At 36.5% G+C, this 22,627-nt stretch overlaps 1 protein-coding gene across 1 annotated transcript in view; it reads left to right on the forward strand.

Annotated features, from left to right (window-relative positions):
• EMB2247 (protein EMBRYO DEFECTIVE 2247) overlaps window positions 1-22,627 on the forward strand; it is a 358,900-nt gene that overhangs the window by 32,407 nt on the left and 303,866 nt on the right. Inside the window, exon 7 of the mRNA XM_089814096.1 lies at window positions 19,555-19,607. Within this exon, the coding sequence (XP_089670222.1) occupies window positions 19,555-19,607 (53 nt within the window). The remainder of the gene's footprint in view (window positions 1-19,554; window positions 19,608-22,627) is intronic.

The following is a 22,627-nucleotide window of genomic DNA, read 5'->3' on the forward strand; positions in this document are numbered from 1 at the left end:
AGCAATAGTAAAAAAAAGAAAAAAAGAGGAAAAAAAAGAAAAAAAGAGAAATATGTTATAAAAGCACTGTACGGTCACCGTATGGCATCTCATCGCACACTAAGGCACTGTACGACAATTTGTGAATACTGTACGATACTTAACAGACCCTACGGTATAGCAAGGTAGAGACTGAACACCGTACGGTGTAGGAGAGAAGAGGAGTGCATGAAAATTTGATATTCGTACTGCACAATAGCAGACCGTACGAGCATAATAAACCACCGTACGGTGCAAGGAAAGAAGATTATAACGTGGATACCATACGGACAACAGAACATCATGCGGGCTTTGACTGTACGGTAGTCATAGTCATCTGGCATTCATATCGTACGACAATTGAAGGCAACGATAACAAGACCGTGCGGATTCCTAGGGCTTTCCTATGCACATCGTATGGAAACTAGGGAATAGGAAAAACACCGTACAAGGATATTGCGGAACCGTACAGATATCACAAAAAGCCATACGGACTTGAGAAGGAGACAATGCGCTTAGTAACGCCAAGGGTTAGACCATATGGCCGCACTATAGAGGAAGGATGGGATAAGTAGCAAAAATAAAATCCTACAAAGGAGAAAGATGTAGCCATATAGCAGAAAGATATAGAGGAAGGAGCAAAAGAAAATAAAAAAAAATGATGACAAATAAAAAATGTTCAGAACGAATAATGTATGATGCCCAAGGGAAGGGAAAGACATAAACAGGTAATAAAACATAAGTAGTTGCTAGAAAGAGTGGGATCAGAAGAAAATCACAAAAAAGGTGTGTTCCATGGAGTTTTGTGTGGGTTTGAGAGTGCTAATTTGGTCTTGGCAGTGGGGACCCTGCCCTATATCGCAACAGGGAGTGCGCTTGGGGCTCTTCCCTGGGACCCCGCGGGGGCGCTACCCCTCGATCTTGCTAGGAGTGATGCCCCTTGACCCCGCTGGGGGACCTCCAGTCGCTTCAGTTATCAGTCATGGGAAGTATGACCAGTTGATGAGACTTGGATCTGCTGCAGGCATGGAGTGTCTGTGTACCAAAGTTGGAGAGAACAACAGAGCAAGCCTTTCAAGAGGGGTGATACGCTTCGAGGCACTTGGAGTAGGTGTTGGACATGAGGCTATCTTGGTGGATGCATAGAGAGCTTAGGAGGAGCTGATCATCTAGTTGAAGGCAGTACCGCGACACTTGGCTCAATGTACCCAAGAGTTGGAAGTAGAGAAAGCGGCACGGGTGGCTATCGAGGTCAGCTAAGGAAACAGTATTGTGTTAGCAAAGGTTGCAGATGCAACGTATTTTGGAGACTAGTTTGGTGTAGGTACAGAACGACTGTGAAAGTGGTGTGATGGAAACATATCTATCTTGTTATAGTTAGTCAGTTAATGTATCCCATTTTGTTAATTTGTCTTGGATATTTTGTCCGGAGATGACTGTGCTCGTGTAATGCTATTGTGATTCAGTGACATTTAGGTGACGTATTTAGGACTCACTTTTAAGTGACACGTGCCATTTTAATTTTGTAAATTTTGTACAGTTTTAATAGAGTTCTTTGTTTGGGTTACACCCATCTATTATCTCACAATTGTTTGTGGTGACATTATTGGAGAGATTTCCTAGATTCTCTTTATATGATCCATGCATGTAGCTAGCTGCTCTTGTGCTGATATTTTGACGTATTTCAATTAGCAGTATAGTAAAGCTCAAATTCTAAAGGTCTTTGTTCACCCCATCCCTACTCAACTTATATATTTATTTCAAAATGGAATAAATATATTTATGCTATGTGTTCTATTATCTTTTATTTATATCCCTATACATAAAGTAAGTAAACACGTCAAATTCAATATGGAAAGTGTGAATAGATAGCATGGAGCAAGAACATCAAATCCTAAAATGAAGACAACCCAATGAAATAAAAAGACAAAAATGAAATTTAGATCTATAAATTCAAATATAATGTAATGTCCCTTCTTTGGAGACATTAAAATTATTAAGAAGAAACGAATTTACAATATTAAATTTGACTATGTAAGTTGGAGATTTATTATTAAAGGTCAAATTAATATTCCATGTGGTCACAAGAGGACGAGGAGGAATAAGATGATTTATCAGAGAGAAGTTGAAGTGTCACAAGGAATAGGATGAAGGTTAGAGGGGAGTCAAAGAGTCTCAGTTTGTGTATTAAAAGGAGAAAGAGACTCATGGCTGGGGAGGCTTGATTTTTATTATTCAGTTCAGTTTTTGCTCTTGTGAGAGTTTTCAGAAAGCTTTAACTTTCAGCCAGTGTGAGGACGTAGCCCCTTGTGCAGGCAGGCAGTGGATGCAAACCCATTGTCCGTGGAGATATCATTTCAGGTGTCTCGTTGTGCTTACAAGTTCTCTTGTTTTCCAATCTGACTGTAAAATTTGTGTATTAGATTGGATTGTGGTTAGCTGGTTATTGTATTGCTGTTGTATAATATAATAACATTTTAGTTGCTGGTTGTTAATTTGCTAATGTATAAGGCAATAATGTTGTTTAAGGAATTATAAGAGTTTGCTGGTTTCATCTCATCAGTTTGTAATTCATGGTTATATGTTCGAAATCTTCAATGTTATCTTGTGGAGAACCGTTGGTTTTATTGTTGTCTCGTATTACATGAATCCGAATATTATATTCCTAAAGAGGCTGGATAAGTGCCGGTTGGAATTTCTACTATTTAGAATTGTGCTGGAAATCATCTACAAGTTTTATTGCTGATGATATCAGGAAAAGAAAAAAATCAGTAAATATCCGGATCTGGATATTATAGTGGTATTACAGCTGGTTTTCCTGCTAGCCTGTGAAGTTATAACAGAGACAAATTTATGAAAGGTCAAATTTGCATACCAGAGTTTAGTAGAGGTAGATCTTTAGAAAAGCTTATCAAAACAAATCCTTGTGTTGCCTCGGAGGTTCTTAAACAAATATAGAATCTTACCAAGTTTAAGTATTAATATATTCCCTGTCTGAGATTTTACATTGAATATTGCTCTCTGAACTTTAAGAGCCTTGATTTATTGGGGAAAGCTTGGCGGACCATATCAAATTTTGTTTTGTAAAATTCCATTTGAGTTTTGGCTTTCTTTTTAATATAGTTAAATGGGCTTCATGCTTGGATTCGACATTTTCCAAGAGTAAACTTTATCATCAGTGACTTTTCTTCATTCCCTGGATGGAGAAAGTGTTTACTGTTTGGGGAAGTCTATAAATGAATAATTTGTGGGAAAGTACCTACAACTCTCGAGATTCATAGGAAGTGAAACACGTACAGGGCCACTTACAACAAGATCAAACACTAGCAGTTCAATCGACCACACATCATGGTTGGGTAGTGGTTATAGGAATATTGGTCCAGGTTAAGCCATACCCTTCAATGTTCTGCAAAAATTGATATCTCACGAAAGGTTAATAGATAACAAAAAGGATATTCTGTCTAGCAAATGGAGATGGTTCCAAGATAAGAAATTTGGTCTGCTTTATATAAACGTAAAATACATCGAAACAAGCATTCTTCTTCCTTTATCGTGGAGGACTCGTTGGATGCCATTACATTTGTAAACAAATCTGGAAGTTTCTATGCCATAGCAAGCAAAAGGACACCAAACTGGAATTGAAGGAATGATCAGTGGTTTCGGGAGTTTCTATAGAACAATATTGCGACAATGGCACTAGTAACCGTGGTTAACAACATTTAAATTGACTAAAGGAAGTTGAACTCTTGTAGTTAGGAGAAATCAAAACTCTTCTGGTTGCCGTAAAGGAAAATACACTATCGTGAGTGAGCTAAAACTGTTACGGTGGTAACTCCAGAATTGCGGGACTGATAGGAGCATCATTGTCCGCAACAAAAGAAGTTGTAACAACAGAAGTCAAGTAAGCGCAATAGAACACCACCTGTACTGGGAGTATTAGTAGAAGCAGATGGGTGCCAAGACACATGAAGTATACCCAAGTTCTTTGAAACGGTAAAATTTATTGTGTCGGTGAATTCTCAACAGGTTTTAAAAAGGGATCCACGATTCATTTGTTATGTGCAACATAAGGGTCCTTAGGAGTGATAAAGTAACGACACCTATACAGTAACTACATGCTTGGAGAGTTATATTTTAAGAAGCAGCTCTTGGGCGTGGAAAACGTTTGTGAAAGGCTCTTCATATTTCCTAGTCGAGAGTGATGGGTTCAAAAGCATTATGCAGAATGGTGTTACATTAACTCGTTCGGTGGACTACCATTACAACAGTCGATTATACACTGCTTCCCTCTGTTTAATAGCATCATCTGGTAAAATAAAAACGACAATTTGTTTTCCAGAAGACAAATAATTCTCATCGGGCCCGGGATACTTTACCTACGACTGAGTTGTCTTGTAGTAGACGAAATCCCATCAACGAAGGTTTTTACAGACTCGAGCTTGGTTAGAGGTGGTAGTCTGCAGGAGAAGTTTCGTCCGAGCACTAAGCTGATCAATACGATTGATTTTCTATAGCCATTGCTATGGGTGAAGGCTAATTTTGTGTGAAGACTTAATAAGGAATTCCATGTTGGCCTCCACTGCGAGTGCTAAGAAGCTGAAGATATTACAGTTTGGAAGCTATTGTGTGAAGAAGGCACCACAAATATATAGATACAATGATTTTTGACAAAAACAAAAAAAACTACCGAAGTTGGAATTTTGTCGGATATAGAAGGTGACAACATCAAGGGCCATAAACTTACAATTTTTCCCTTGTTCAAGAAATACACGAGCTTTATAAGGTGTTTGTTGGTGTGGAGTAGCTATTAATCATTTAGCTAAGGACCATAACAGGGAAGAAAAAGAAAGCTTAGGGTGCCGTCCCTGGCAGCAACTGCTCTAGTGAAAGATTACAAGCAAAGATCACTTGAAATGGCTCCTTTGATTATGTCTGTTCTTGAGCAGATGGAAGCCATTTCATTATAATTGTGAAAATTTTGCACTTGCTATATTTATGACATTGAGTTCTAATCTTTTACCTTGTAGAAGGATACAACATTGCACTTTAGGCAAAAAGCATGGCATTGATAATTTTTCAAGAATATTTTTTGATTCTTGTATGGCCATCTGCAAAAAACAATTGGAGAGAAGCATAGAACAGGTGAAATCCCACCTTAGAAAAGAGGAAGGCAGAGAAGATTCGAGTGAGCAGTTGACTAGAGAATTGGATGCTCATGCTGCATACCTCTCTAAATTTGAGGATAAAATATCCATGCAGTCGATTGAAAAATTAGTTTGTGCATCCTCTACAAGAGATGAAGAAATTGCAGTGCATTTGACTAAAGAGTTGAATTCTATAGATCCTAAGAACTCAACGAGTGAACATGATGCAACTTACTTTGACCGTTCTGACAGCAACAGTGAAAGGGAAGATAGTTTGTCCATTTTGTAGATAGGAAAATCTGCAACTGACTCACAGAAAACAAATATTGATGCTTTAGAGCGCAATAATTTAAAAAGAAAAATGCGTAAGAATTTTCATCAAGTGAAGCCTCTATCAAATAAGAAAAGGCTTGTACTAAGGAGACAAGCTCTATAGATGGAAAAGAGAGCCTGATTTCATGTTGGAAATAATTTGGTGCCTGGACTACTAGTAGTAGAGAATTCACAGCCATCAAAATCAGTGAGGCAGAATTTGCTTACAATTGAAATGAAATTAGATGAAATAGATGCGGACTTGCCTTTGGCTGATAAAATTGTTACGTACAAGGATTTGAAGATAGAAATGAAGGATAATGAGAATCGTGAGTCTGGGAGCATAAATGTTGGTGATCAATTTGAAATAAGAGCCCAAATACTTGACATTTATAGAAAGTATAAAAAATTTCCCACCTGAGTTCAGAAAAACTTATCATTCAATGATTACTTGGATTTTCATTTAGAGCACCAAAATAGGATTGACACGACAAAAAAAGGAAGTATTTTGAATTAGCACAGTATCTCTTTGCAAATGACTAGTGCAAAACTATGTGTGATGAATGTCTAGCAAATCAAGGTCATCAAATTGAGGTTTCTGAAATAGAAGAGCAGACGACTACTAGTAATTTGCAGCCTTCTCAAGATCACGTAGCAGTTGTTACTCGAGGTGCAGGTTTCTTCATTGGTAACTTGGAGGTGAGCTTGGTCAAGCAGAATAATGAAGTAGACTGCACACAAGGTAATAATAGTTCAGGACCTTGGTATCATAAACAATATATTCATGATACTCAGAACATGAATCTAGAGGAACAACCTAAGATGACACTGCAAGACAATGAATAGTTTCAGCAGGGAGATAATGAAATACATGCTGTGCAGAATCAACTGAAGGTTAGTGAAGACATGGTTGTGGCATCCTTGGTGTAGTTTGATGGTACCCGCGAATTGGTTGAGGAGCTCTATAGGAAGGTCCCAAGGGAAGGGGAAGGTGACTGGCATGTGGTCGAGTTACAGAGAGTCAAAACAGCCTTAGAGACTATGAAATCAGATTACTTATATTTGCTGTCTGACAGGGATTATATTCTTAAGGCTGCTGAGATTTATGCGGCATAGTCAAATAGGGGAAAAGATGAGATTGAGGATCTCAACATGACGCTTAAGTATGTTCAGGAGGCACTAAATGAAACTCAATTTTCTCTATAGAAGGCAGAAAATCAAATCAAGCTCATGGAACACTCTCAGGAACAGGAGAATAGAATGAGGCAGGAGTTCTTCTAGGAGGTCATTGACAAACTTGAGAGCATTCAGCAGATGTATGACTTGGAAAATTGCTCCAAACAGTTAAGTAGCAAAACTTCAGAACATTTTCAACTTGTTGACAACCCTTTGTTTGAAGTTATTGCTGATTGGACGTCTGACAATCCTGTTTTTGTGTTAAATGAGGGATCATCTCTTGTTTGCTATGAAGAGGAAGAGTTTGATTTCAGACTTTGGGATCCTGGCTTAGATTCTAGCAGTGAATCCAGTTCTCAGCATGGGAATGATGAATCAGCTTTTGTTGCTCATCAATTGATTAGCCCCAACATATTTTCCAATTTCACCCCATTCAGGAGTTGGGTGAATTTTCTTCATCAGCCTCTAAATAGTTCTCAGTGGAGTCTTTATGTGAGGTTTGTGGGTAGTTTCTCAGCATCCTTCTTATTCATAGCTCCTATGCACTGGGGAATTGTCCAAGTTTATGCCAATAGTATGAATTCTAATGTCCATGGGATGATGGTTTCAGCTTTTGAGCAGCTCATTTCTTATATCATCCATCTAAGTCAGGTCTTTACATTCTACTGGATTATACATGGACCCTGGATATAGCTCTATATCATCATAGCAGTGAGGCAGCTTAATAGAGTTTGGCTATGGTTGGACGAGGATTTTATTGTGGTCCTATTCAATTTGAGGTTGATTATGGTGATGATTAGTGTTGATCATTTTACAAGCACAACGTTTCTTCGAAGAGTAATATGGGATCCAGGAATTCGATTGACGGGTGTTTTGTAGAGTGGTACCGTGCTTCACAATTTGGCCGGGTTTGTTGTCAGTTTGGGCTATTGGATTAACTACGGATTTATATGGGATCGTTGTACATATTGCTTGAGGGCAAGCAATCTCAAGGAGGTGAGATTCATAATGTCCCTTCTTTCGGGATAGTCAAATTATTAAGAAGGAATGAATTTACAATATTAAAATTGACTATGTAAGCTAGAGATTTATTATTAAAGGTCAAATTAATATTCCATGTGGTCACAAGAGGACGAGGAGGAATAAGACGATCTATCAGAGAGAAGTTGAAGAGTCACAAGGAATACGACGAAGGTCAGAGGGGAGTCGAAGAGTGTTAGTTTGTGTTTTAAAAGGGGAAAGAGACTCATGACTAGGGAGGCTTGATTTTTATTATTTAGTTCAGTTTTCTCTCTTGTGAGAGTTTTCAGAAAGCTTCAGCTTCAGCCAATGTGAGGACATAGCCCCTCATGCAAGTAGATAGTGGACGCAAACCCATTGTCCGTGGAGATATCATTTCAGGTGTCTTGATTGTGCTTGTAGGTTCTTCTCTTGTTTTCCAATCTAGCTGTAAAATCTGTGTATAAAATTGGATTGTGGTTAGCTAGTTATTGTATTGTTGTTGTATAATACAATAACATTTTAGTTGCTGGTTGTTAATTTGCTGCTGTATAAGGCAATAACGTTGTTTAAGGAATTATAAGAGTTTGCTGGTTTCCTCTCATCAGTTTGTAATTCATGGCTATATGTGCGACATCTTGAAAGTTATTTTGGAAATAACAAATTGTTATCTTGTGGAGAACTGTTGGTTTTATTGTTGTCTCGTATTGCATGAATCCGAATATTATATTCCTAGAGGCTGGATAAGTGTCGGTTGGAATTTCTACTATTTACGATTGTGCTGGAAATCATCTGCAAGTTTTATTGCTGATGATATCAGGAAAAGAAAAAAATTAGTAAATATCTGGTTTGGGATATTACATATAAGGTCATAAAATATAGATACATGTCATAATCCCTCCTAAAGAGTCTCCTATAATTATAATTGGATAAAATATAATAATAGTTCACATGCTATTATGCATTGTTCACAAAAGAAATAATATTGATACACTATATGAATAAATACTAATTATTTACATTATTGATAATAATAATAATAAATATAAACATTATTAATTATATACATTAATAAATAAATGAATTATGCAATATATGCCTAGCTGATAGCATTTGTATTACATATATTTTACTAATAAATAAATATTTTAATAATAAAAGATTATAATATATTTAATCTATGTACTATTAATAACTAATAATAATAAATTAATCGATATAATATTAAGGATACAAGAATTAATATAAATACAATATGATATTATATTTTTAATATGTTGTAATAACACATAATATTGTATAACATATTTAATACTTATGATAATATCTTATAAGCAATATATATCTTATATACGATTCTATTATCTACCAACTAACTAAAAATAAGAAAGAGATTGATAATAACTAGTCAACTTCACTGCATAAGTACCGATCAATAAGTAATTGGCTATATGTAACATTGACAAACCAAATGGTGATTATCATTTACAAAGGATGCAGTTAATGATAAAGAGTTATGCGATTATTGAAGGAGTGTTTTAAGTCTTGAATGGATGCACCTCATTCCAATTGCATGACTCTTCACAGAGGTATAAGATGTTATACAGATTGTCTTCTCAAAGGATGAAAGATAACAACATACATCGCAGATTGATATATATACTTACCGCAATTATATATATACAAGCATAATTGAATCAATCCAAGAGCAGATCAAGATACATACATATATATATATATATATGGAAGCATATTTAATAAAAAGCATAGCAGATCGACATATATACAGATTGCAATTATTAGAAGACGCTGGCATATATAGTCAATGTTGATCGATATATATATATATATATATTCATATTAAGATCGTGACTCTAAGGTAGTTCAATACTTATCTAAAAGAAGATAATTATATATTAAAGAACCAGTACATAGTTGCAAATCAATCTGGTGAAAGGCCTTAAAATTTGGTTATATGGTATATAATAATCAAGCACTTCCATAAACATAAGCAGTATTATTATTGGGTTTTTTCACCTTCAAGTTGGAGGGTTTTCCCAAGCTATATATATCTAAAGAAATGGTTCATTACAATTGGTATCAGAGCCAGATCTTGCCATCCTGAAATATAGTAAATGAAAAAAGGAGCAAAAATGAGCGAACAATTATCTAATGAAATTAGAAATGTTATGGAACAGACAAACCAAACTTTAGCAGAGCAAATAGAAAGATCAAACCAAGCACTCCTTCAAGCATTGCAAAACATGGGAAATTCCATAAACAATCTAAGAAACAATAATGCTAGTGGAAGAGACATAAGTTCAAACCACTCAGAAAATTATGGGGCTTCATCATCTTAGGTGCCCAAACCCCCTTTCTTACCTCGGGAGGACCCCTCGATGGAAGGAGAGGGACAAACAACCAATAATGCTATTGAGAATGCAAGAGCATATGCTAGCCTTGAACCAGAAATCAGAGAGCTAGTAACATTTAGAGAATTCTGTGAAACCAACAGGAAAGAAACTCCTAGGAGGGAAAGAAGACCGCAAAATCAAGATCTTAAAAGCAAAGTAAATAAAGTAACACTTCCAAATTTTGATGGATTGGGAAAGACCACTGCATGTGCTTGGCTACAAAAAGTGAACACTTATCTTACCCTTAGCCCGATGACAAAAGAGGACGCACTTCAATTTGCGATCCTTCACTTAGAAGGCGCGGCACATGATTGGTGGCATCATGGCCTTGTTACTCAAGGACACCAAAATATTACTTATGAAGAATTCTCTCAAAAACTCATTTAAAGGTTTGATAGAAAGCACCCTCAAGAAGACTTTAGAAAGCTGACTCAAATCAAGCAACAAGGATCAGTCGAAGGTTATATAGCCGAATTCTAAAAACTCTCAGTCAGAGTTATAGGAGTAGATAATGACAGACTCACTTACTTGTTCGTGGAAGGATTAAAAGATTCACTAAGAGGGTTGGTCAGTGCTCTTAAACCAACATCTCTTGACGATGCCATTGAAATAGCTTTGAGATTAGAAATTTCATCATCAAGCTATAGACCTTCAAGCAACCATAGCAAACCATTCCACGATATGAGTGAAAAGCACAAGCAAGAACTCCCAAAAAGGAAATGTTTTCACTGTGGTGAGGACTTTGAAAAGGGTCACCTATGCCAAGATGAGAAAGCTTGAAAACAATGAGAAGACTTAAGAAGGAAGAAATTATGCTTCAAATGCAAGGAATCATGGGAACCAGGACATAAATGCGGGAAGAAAAGTCAAGTTCATAGAATAGAGGAAATACTCGACCTAGAATTAGAAGGAACAACACTGAAGAGGATGAGATATGATCAAGGGAACATCAATAACATTCAGTCAATGAACAGAGAAGGAAGCTAATGGAGCTTCGAGGAAGTTCAACCATAGTTAAAAATATGAAATTGTAAGTTTTCTTAATTAATGTAATCATAAAGGTGTAAAATTAATTATTTGAGAAATGATTTAGGGATTTCAAGTAGCTTTCCTATGGAGTCTACAATCAAGGAAGGTTTATAAGACACCTTATTGTAGTACTAGTTGAGGGAAAGGCCACATTTAACTTTACCATGGAGTCTGCAATTAAGGAAGGTTTGTTAAGACACCTTATTGTAGTATTAGTTAAGGGAAAGACTATAAGGGCATCTATCCTTCCTATGGAGTCTACAATCGGGGAAGAGCTGCTATGATACCCTATTGCAGTACTAGTTAAGGGAAAGATAGTAAGGGAACCCTACGACTTTCCTATGGAGTCTGCAATCAGGGGAGAACACCCTATTGTAGTACTAGTTAAGGGGAAGATAGTAAGGGCACCCTATCAACTTTCCTATGGAGTCTGAAATCAAGGGAGAGCGGTTAGGACACCCTATTGTAGTGCTAGTTAAGGGAAAGATAGTAATGGCTCCTTTTCACAAGAACCTATCTAGCCAAACAAGCAATCCACTAAGTAGACCACCTTGTGTGGATGCCTAACACCTGCCACCGGGGCCAAGGGGGCCAAAGTTCCGCTCTTGGGCTTAGTATGGAACTAGCTTGGATTAACTTATTATTATTCAAGTTTCTTTGAAGTTTATATATTTATATACATGTATTGATGCTTATTTTGTGGTTGCATGGTTCATAAGCCTAATGAAGAAGTATAGTCATTGCGCATTGTTAATTTTAGGATCTAATCAAGGTTATGTATGATGTGTTTACATCATGTCTACTTTGTGTCTTCATGCATCAATGTGTATGCCTCGTGTTTCCTTTGTGTCTTCATACATTCATATGTATACTTTGCATTCAAATGCATACTACATGTGTGGCTTTTTATAGAATGAAGTAATATTACAAGTAAAAATTTGAATGAAATCTAGTAGTCAATTTCGTTATATAAGGTGAAACAAATATGAAAATGTTTATTGCTTGAGGACAAGCAAATTCAAGAGAGGTGGACTGTCATGACCCCTCCTAAAGAGAATCCTATAATTATAATTGGATAAAATATAATAATAGTTCACATGCTATTATAGATTGTTCACAAAAGAAATAATATTGATACACTATATGAATAAATACTAATTATTTACATTATTCATAATAATAATAATAAATATAAACATTATTAATAATATACATTAATGAATAAATGAATTATGCAATATATGCCTAGCCGATAGCATTTGTATTACATATATTTTACTAATAAATAAATATTATAAGAATAAAAGATTATAATATATTTAATTTATGTACTATTAATAACTAATAATAATAAATTGATTAATAAATTAATCGATATAATATCAAGGATACAAGAATTAATATAAATACAATATGATATTATATTTTTAATATGTTATAATAACACATAATATTGTATAACATATTTAATACTTATGATAATATCTTATAAGCAATATATATCTTATATACGATTCTATTATCTACCAACTAACTAAAAATAAGAAAGAGATTGATAATAACTAGTCAACTTCACTGCATAAGTACCGATCACTAAGTAATTGGCTATATGTAACATTGACAAACCAAATGATGATTATCATTTACAAAGGATGCAGTTAATGATAAACAGTTATGCGATTATTGAAGGAGTGTATTAAGTCCTGAATGGATGCACCTCATTCCAATCGCATGACTCTTCACAGAGGTATAAGATGTTATACAGATTGTCTTCTCAAAGGATGGAAGATAACAACATACATCGCAGATTGATATATATATACTTACCTCAATTATATATATACAAGCATAATTGAATCAATCCAAGGGCAGATCAAGATACATATATATATATGAAGCATATTTAATAAAAAGCATAGCAGATCGACATATATACAGATCGCAATTATTAGAAGACGCTGGCATATACAGTCATATATTAAAGAACCAGTACATAGTTGCAAATCAATCTCGTGAAAGGCCTTAAAATTTGGTTATATGGTATATAATAATCAAGCACTTCCATAAACATAAGCAGTATTGTTATTGGGTTTTTTCACCTTCAAGTTGGAGGGTTTTCCCAAGCTATATATATCTGAAGAAAGGGTTCATTACAATACATTATGATCCTGATGTAATATATATAAGCTTGTGTAGTTTTATTGTTAATAATCATGTATAAAATTCATTAATCTTCAATATTTTGAGCTACACATTATTATATTATTTGTCAAAATAGGTGAATACGTTAGAGTTCTTTGCCAACTTCTATCTACAATTTTATTTTGGATAATGTGCTTAATCTAAGTACAAGGCTGTGAGACTATAAAATACGAGGATGAGATCATGCCTTAAATAAATTTGGCAGTTCTGCAATCCCAACTCTTATTCTTTTATTTGAAGATATTCAAACTAAAATATATAATAAAAGCATCCTGCATAAAAAGTCTTGAAATCCTTGCCAAACATATCTCTAGATTCTAAATCCAGTACAAATAGTGACTTATGATCAATTTAACCGCAAATATATTGCTGTCACTTCTGGCACAATGCGGAGCTCATTGGTAAAAGTGTGATGCCACACTTCTCCATGTCATCCCAATTAGAAACGATGTTGTGTTCCACAGTGTACTTGAGGCTCAGAAGTCTCCTCTTTGCCTGCACCTCATTGCCCACATAGCAATCCTTCTGCCCCATCCCCATCATTACTCCTCTGTGACGTGCCCACCCTATTATGATCGGAAACACCACCATCAGAGCATCATCCCTTGCCATTCGAGCCTACAAATACCCACATAAAACAACTCAAAAAGACTTCACATTTGTTTGAATCAGTACTAAATTTCTGAATTCTACTGTGTCGTAGTTTTTATGCAGCTGAAAAAGGTTTCACATTTATTTGGATCGATACCCAGAAACCATGGCAGACATGGAAAACTGGGGAAATTGTTCCTATCAGTAGATGTAGAGGCTCAAACCTCGGGTCAAAATCCCCTGCCACTAGCTAATGCGGTCTATTTCACAAACCAGTTCTTTCAATGTCGGGTTGTGAGAGAATACCGATCAATTCCATAACCGCCAATCTAGACTGGGTGAATCTCATGACATAGGATTTTACCAGCCTAAATCAGATTAACAAAACAGGGGAGCATGTTGCTCTCCATGATCCCAACTCGAAATTCAACACCAGTTATGGTGTTGAATCTTGGTTGAATGTGGGTGATTTGGGGCATACAATTGTTGTGGGGATGCCCATTTATTGATATTCATGGACTTTGAAGGGTGTAGATAATGTCGAACTTGGAGCCCAGGCCAGCGGTCTAGGAAATCCCGATGTATTGACATTTTCCCTAGGGATTTTATCTGAAACAATGATGCCACAGAGGTTTATGACAATACTACTGTGTCGGTTTATTGCTATTCTGGGCTTGTGTGGATTGGATATGATAACACACATAACGAATATTCTAGGAAGATCTTATGACAAAGATGTTGGTGCTGCAAAAACCATTCTAGCTACCAGTTGGCACGAATAATTACTGGCTGCTCATTTTTCCTACCATACCATCGTGGTAGAATCATAACGGCACAATCTCTTACTTCCAACTGAGGGGCACCCTTTTTTCTTGCTTTTCCATCAACTTTCTGCCCGGAATTTATTATCCATGAGAGACATTATCTTCCGGCTAAGGTCTCCTATATAATACTAACTAAATATTAACTAAAATGACCATAAAAGAAACTTTACAATATTCTAACAGGATGGGCCTATGTTTTGGTGAGGGGATGTGGTGGCTCAAATACCTATAACACTTGAAAAGTAGTCGTGAAAAAGATGTATAATACTTAAATGAATAATTACAAATGAAAGTTTGACATGCTAAGTAAATTTAAATTACTTAGTAGTAAACACATTGCTTTGAACACAATTACAAGACTCAGACTTGGCTTAGACTTGACAAGCTGATTTTGGACCAGAAGCAGACTAAAAAATTTAAAAGTGTGAAAAATTTAGGGATTAAGGTTTTAAAACATTTTTCATTCACCACTTAATAAATGAACCCCCAAAGACACAATAACTACATGAAGTAGAAGCTACTTTGATGACATACACAAGTATACATCAATTACATTGGGTATGCCCTTAGCGCTTCCAATAGCTGTACCAGGAATGTTTGAGTATAGGCTGACTTGAGGTTATGCTTGGGTACACCCACGGTGTCTACCCAAGCATACCTAGATGTACCCAAGGTATCTAAAGGTGTTGAGTGCCAATAAGTAACGAACAGAGACATTTTTATAACTTTTTTTTCATCCAAAAATCTATAAGTCCCCTAATAGCTAAGTAATTGGCTATATCGAACAGCAAGCGTGTGTGAAGATAAGATCAGATAGATTGATCAACTAAGGCAAGCATAAAAGAAGATTACTTCAAAGTAAACATTGATTCAGCATATTGATGAAGTCCTTGAATGCATCAACTAATGATTGATATAAACACTGATGATCCATAGGATTAGATGTCAATTATGAAGATCGAATATGCTTACCAAATATCAGCTAATGAATGGGTAAATATTAGGCAAAGATATCAGCTTATATCAAGGTATTAAGGATCGGATATAATCATAATGATATCAGCCAAGGCATAAGAAATATCAATTGTATAACATTAAATAACATCGTTGATAGCTAGACCAGTATTCAAACTAATACAAACACAGTTAAGTAACAGATGTTTACTATTGGTTGCAATATTGATTGAGGGGAGAATGATTACCTTTATGACGTGACAGGATACTGATTAATCATCAGTGATGGCTAGTATGAGAATTAATCACTGCTCATTAAGATAATGAAGTATGTGATTAAACATCAGATGTTTATTATGCAAAATCTGATTGGTGTTGTGCATGCAACAATTAGAAATGGTTATGGTGCGATTAAGCATGAGGAAGAAAGGTATTTAGAAAGAGACATGAATCATGTCCTTTGAACGTGACTAATCATTGCAAATACTCGATACAAGAATGCACTCTTAATCATTCACTCAGCATCATCAGATTTGAGAACTTATTCACTTTTAATCCTTTATTGGTTCTGCTCATTTGAGCAATTGCCTATTTGGCTTATTCGGTTGCAAGCACGTAAGATTAAGTCAGAGACGGTGCCATTGATTGCAAGGGAGGAAAGTGGATATCTGACTGAACATCAACACCATTGGTGTAAGTTATTATATCAGCATCAGACACAGAAACTATATTGCTATAGTCGATATTACCTATCATATATTGCATGTTTTAAGTATTTACATCAGAGACAGAAAATATATATTGCTATAACCAATATCATATTGTATCTCACTGAATATTTACATGACCATACTTGACATAGTAGAGATCTTAAGAGATCATTACACATTGCAATTACATCAGTTCACTTAAGCATACATTCAGTTATATATATTAGAGATAGCAACGTAGTCGGTGAATAATTGTAAATGAGCCGACGGGTGGGTTAGTATGAATTATTTGCTATGAAGCTGACTTGTGCCAGCAGGAGTTGAGGCACCTACAATAGAGAGCGTACTAGATGGAGGAGAGGAGATGACCATGGAGGTACCCGATCTCCTAGCACCGGAAATAGCCAAGAGATAGAGTACGCCAAGTGTACACTTGGATGTTGTAGGACTTGATGTAGTGGTGATGGTGGATGCAACACTTTTGGCATCACCTGAGTGGGATAGGGAGAGTCGAGTTTGGGAGGTTAGTACCTTTTTGAGCACGCGGTTACACTGTGCTCCGGCTCCCCAGATGGCCTATTTGTAGACTCCTACGCGAGATGATATTTCTGAGGTAGACACTCAGCCATAGGTAGCAGAGCCAGTTCTAGACATTTGACCGTCGCACAATACTGTTGAGCTTATGGCGGACACCGTGGAGATGGCTATGGGTGTGCAGGAACATCCATTAGCACGGGAGACAAGAATGAAGGAGGCATTTCTTGCCGACTTCGTAGCTCTAGCGTCCCGAGCTCGCTAGGTGTTGGATTCGACGAAGACTCAGGCATTGGATGGAGTTGTGAAGGAGCTGGAGGGAGTCATCTTGTTTATGCGACTAGGATGCCCAGTTGCCTTCACGGTCTGTTTTGAGGAGCAGGGATGGCTGGATGTAGAGATTGATGAGATGCGTCAAGATTGGGCCACCACAACAGATTTTGGTGTGGACAGCTAGGTTGAGGTTCTGCTCTAGGAGAGTGAAGTTGCACAGGGAGGTGTACTACACTCTTCGAAGGAGTCAGGCGGATCAGGTAGCAGCTAAGAGAGCTCGGGAGGAGTTAGTTGTTAGGTTGGCTTCAGAGAGGGCACCCTGGCAATCCGAGAGGGAAGCCCTGTTAGTCAGACAAAGTCAATTGGCAGCAGAGAAGGAGCAGTTGGCAACAGAGGAGTAGGCGGCAGTGGAAAAGGAGAAAGAGATGGGCGAAGTTGGAGCGATGTGCAGTTAGCGCTAGAGCTTAAAATGGAAGTAGAGGCCGAGTTGAAGGTTTAGAAGGAGTAGGTCTACAAACTTCGGGCTGAGCTGAGCGATCTAAGAACACGGACCCGTCCCCCTGCCTAGTATCTTGATTTCTAGTTTGATGCCATTAGTTGTACAGTTTTGTTGTATTGTCGTCCGGAGACGACTGTTCTTTTTGGGGGGGATGATGTAGTCGGTAAATAATTGTAAATGAGCTGACGGGTGGGTCAGTATGAATTATTTGCTATGAAGCTGACTTGTAGCCAACGGGTTCCTTCGGGAACTTTCCGAAAGGCCCTTTGGTGAGTATATATACCCCCCTCGGGAGCGTTGTATTGATCATCGAAGCATAATGTAATATCTTTGGCATGTGTGAATAAAAGAAGAAGTTCTGCTGTTCTCATCTATTGTCTGTATCTGTTTATTCATTTACCCAGTACGGTAAACAAGCAAGTGACATTGATAGTTGTCTTCTTTTATGTATTTGTATTCATATTCTCAATTTAGCAAGTTTATTGCAAAATCAGATATTGTAATCCTATGGAATTGATTTAATTGTTGCATAGTTCCTAGTTATCCTAAAAGGGACATTACATATTCATACCCAATCCCATACTCATGTCGACAACTTAGGTTAAAATGCAAAAATAGGTCTTGGATGATGATTTAGCAATGAAATTTGCTTGTGTTTCAATAATTTGTGAATTTTCAAGCGAGGAATTTATAATTACAGTTTTCTTGAAGCCTTCAAGATTGCACATTATTTTGTCAAACTCATTAACAAATATAACTTTTTATGTAAGAGGATAAATGATTATGTTCTAATTTGTCCATAGCTAGGATACTTATAGATAGGGTTGTTTTATGAATTTTCTGAACTCTGTGCACTATCAGAGCATGATTGATATATTTTTGCATTATGAAAATGTGATATCCCCGTCAAAATAAGAACCATCTAATACAAATACAGAGAAATAATAAATCCATAAAATAATAATATAAATAATGATATAGTTATGGTTTATTAGAATCGTATGATAATATTGCATAATATGTTACCATAAAAATATGAGAATTTAATATTATTATATTAAACGATAAATATAATATTTAGCTTAATTATATATAAAGTAAATATATTATGCAATAATATTATTAATATTAATAATAAGAAATATAATTATTTAATGTCCTAGCAGGGGACATTACAGAAAATGACATTTTTTGCTCACAATGACTTCACTTGTATTCGGCAGTACAATGATAGTAGCATGTTAGCTTTTCCTATTGACAGTCCTTGTATACTAAACAAGTTGTCCAATGTATGAAACATGGTAATTTTTGATTGTGGTTTTTGACAGGGAAGCTGCAGAGTTTTGCAATAGGGGATATGCATTAATCATGATTCGTAATTTACCTATTACTTCCTTAGGCTTATAGTTTAAAGGGGATTCCAGGGCACACGCTCGGCATGTTCCCTACTGTGACAAAGGTCAAGGTCGATGGGCAAATCCCCTACCACCAAACCCAAATGAAGTCCTTCAAAACCACACAAATTTTATGGTGTTTGTAAATTACAAGTTATCCTCATGCACACACATTTGTCTTATTCATGTCTTTTATTATTAATGCAATAATTTTGTTTCCTATGTAACTCCCTACATATCCTAATTCATCGCATTTGGCGTTGACATGAAAAAGCAATTTGACACCTTATTAATTGCTTATATCTGAGTTCAATTCCGCTTATATTTGATTTTAATCCATTTTCTGCTGTGCATACAACTAAGTCCAATTGTCCATCAAACAAACAGAAGATTTAATTTTTCTATCATGCTTTGTCAGAGTCTTGCAATGTATTGTTCAAGGGAAAGACTAATTTCCTGTACTTGGTAACTGTACTGACAGGAACTTACATGGTCAACTGGTCTCCGCATCTGCAGACTGCTGTTTCTGATCTGGTAAGGCAGTAAGTGAATTATATGTACGTTAAGTGTTGTGTGAAAAATTGTGTGGTGTCTTCAATTTTATTCATGATTTTCTTGCTTGAAATTTTATCTATTCTTTGTTTTATGCATTATTGAGTTGCTTAACTGAACATATGACACATCTGGTGCTTATATTGCTACTTAAGTTCAAATCAATGACATACCCATACCTGAAGACTGAACAACGAAATGGCATTTTCTGTTAGCATCTTTGAGGTGGGAGAACTGTGCTTAAAAGATGGATTTCGGCAAAATCAATTATCCATGCTCGCTTTTAGGAGCATTTTCTGGCTTCACAAAAATTACGTTTGAAATTCTGAAGAGATTAATGGTACAGCATGTTCCATGGTTTTACAGGATGATAGAAGACAGGAGGCCTTTCTTTTTGGAGATGACAATTAAAAAGTACATCTAAAAATTATAATAGAGTTTAAGTAATTCATAATTAAGACATTTATTGTATTCATTGTAAAACCATATTACATGAGAATAGAGCTGAATTGTGAATTCACATGAAAATCGACATACAAATTAGCAAAAGTTCTTTGGTTTCATTGTCAATGTGCATATATTACAAGTAAAAGAAAGGTCTAAAGGCTAGGATGTGCTACTAGGCATCGTAAGAAGCTCAAGATTTAAATCTCCCATAACAAAATTTCTTACGGAGACCACAATTTCCATCTACAAGTCCCAACATTGTGACTTTTGATGGCTTCTTGTTACTCACAAAACCCAATCTATGGAGTCCTTTACATCACATAAAAAGTATTAAATGACAAAATCAAATTTATTGAAGATTTAAGTGAAACAAGTACCTTTTCAACATGTACTTTGGTCTAGCCTTTACTGGAACTGTCTGACATTGTTATGATTGTACATATTGTTGATGCAAGTTTTATATCACTTACATAACATATTAGGATTTGAATATTCGATATGGGATATCAAACATGCAACTCCTCTCTTGAAAAGTTGATGCTCATGAGACATGAGTCTAACTCCAATGTTCCTTACACTGTTGGATACTCGCTCAATTTTATCGATGTGATTTGTTGGTAATCACATAGGCGGCCTTACACTATTCATTCAAGGATGACTTGGACTTTGGTGGAATGAAGGTGATGGTGATTCGGTTTGTGAAATGTGCGGAGGCAAATAATGTTGATGGTGGTTGTGATGGAGGATGTGTCTGCCAGTGATGATGTTGATGGGAAAGCGATGGTTGTGGAAGGTGAATGGATGTGCTCTGATACTTAACTTACTCTTCTAACTTTCTTCTCTAAACTTTGACTACCTAGCTACTCACTATTCTACTCCTACTCCTATGAATGGAAGGTTAGCAAATGGACGGGGATCAAACCTAATGAGAGCTGACCAGAGGCCTCACTTCCACAGGTGCAATGATTCGAAGGAATAATAAACTAGTTTACCATGCAAGGCTTCCCAACCAGTCGCTAGGATGCTAGTGGTCTAGTATTGTTCCCTATCAAACATTTACCAATGCTACCATACATCTATTCATCTACTTTAAACTCACTTAAACAACTTGAAATGAAATTTGCTTCAACAACTTGAAAGGAAATCTAACTAAGTGGAAGTAGAAAACATGCAATAATACCCAATGTTCTTAATCAACATGCAAATCGCAACAATGAAAAAGAGAGCAATTTTGGTATTATCTTCGCAACAATTTCTCCAACACTTTACAAATGAGAGCAAATAGCCTTATATAGGGGCCAGAAATAAAATGGACGGTGGAGATCAAAACAAGATCAACAATCCAGATTGGATCCTCAAAACCCTAATTAGGGTTGCCACCCCATCGACCAATGAGAAGCTGCCACCTCATCAATGGACCAATCAAAAAAGTGCAAAAAGTGGCAACCAAAGAGAAGGCACCAAAATGGTGGCCAATCAGAAATAGACACTTGTCCTTTTCTAGAAGAAAGAGAAATTGCCACTTGGGCTTACATCAAATGATCTTCTAATATAAATCTTCCCTTTTCTTTCATTTTCTTAGCTAAGGCAATGAACTTAGCTAGCCTTTCGTTAACTTCTTCAATAGGAGGACAAGGTGTGTGCTTCGCCTTGAGTTCCACTGACTTCACCATGCTACTTGTTGCTTGTAGCATCTTTTCATGATCCTTCTCATATTCCTTCGCAAATCCAATAAAAGCACTGAGAGAGGAAAAGGTGCCCAAATGCTTTTTCTTGATGGCAACCTTTTCTAGCTCATCCAATCTCCATCCAAGTCTTATCTCATCGATATCCTCTTCTCTGATGTCTTCAAAATCAAGGGCTGCTCCATTGTCACTCATCATAGTCGTAATGGAAGTGTCGATGCCTGGGCTGTGATGTGCAACTGCCTTTTGTATATCCTTTTATTATACCGCCATTGGTATCGGTTATTCGCCTCATTTTCAAGAAGAAGGGTGTTTTGGGCATCATATCCTCTTTGTCTTTCTTAGTGTTTGTCTGCTTGGGATTCTTACTTGCACTAACATCCTCCATGCTCGTCGCCCTATTAAGGGATGGTAGAGTGGTGGACCAAAAGGCAAGTAGAAGCAATCTTTAGGCTAGAACAAAAGAGAGAAATCCGCTTAAGGACCCCTTTCAACTCTAAATGATTGGAAATTACCTTTACCAATAGCCAAGGGGGATTGTCCTTCCTTTAGTCTGTCCTTCATCCGTATCATGTCCACTGCATCGATATTGATGTCAGTTATTCTCTTCATTTTCAAGAAGGGTGTTTTGGGCATCATATCCTCTTTGTCTTAGTGTTTGTCCGCTTGGGATTCTTACTTGCACTAACATCCTCTATACTCGTCACCCTATTACGGGATGGTAGAGTGGTGGACCAAAAGGCAAGTAGAACCAAGGGAAGCAATCCTAAGACTAGAACGAAAGAAGGATGTCAGCTTAAGGACCCCTTGCAACTCTAAATGATGAAAATTCACCTTAACCAATAATCGTATAGCGACTTTTCGGAATTA

Source organism: Cupressus sempervirens, chromosome 2 (assembly GCF_028749045.1).
Source record: "Cupressus sempervirens isolate cs-2001-9-10 chromosome 2, ASM2874904v1, whole genome shotgun sequence".
NCBI lineage: Eukaryota > Viridiplantae > Streptophyta > Pinopsida > Cupressales > Cupressaceae > Cupressus > Cupressus sempervirens.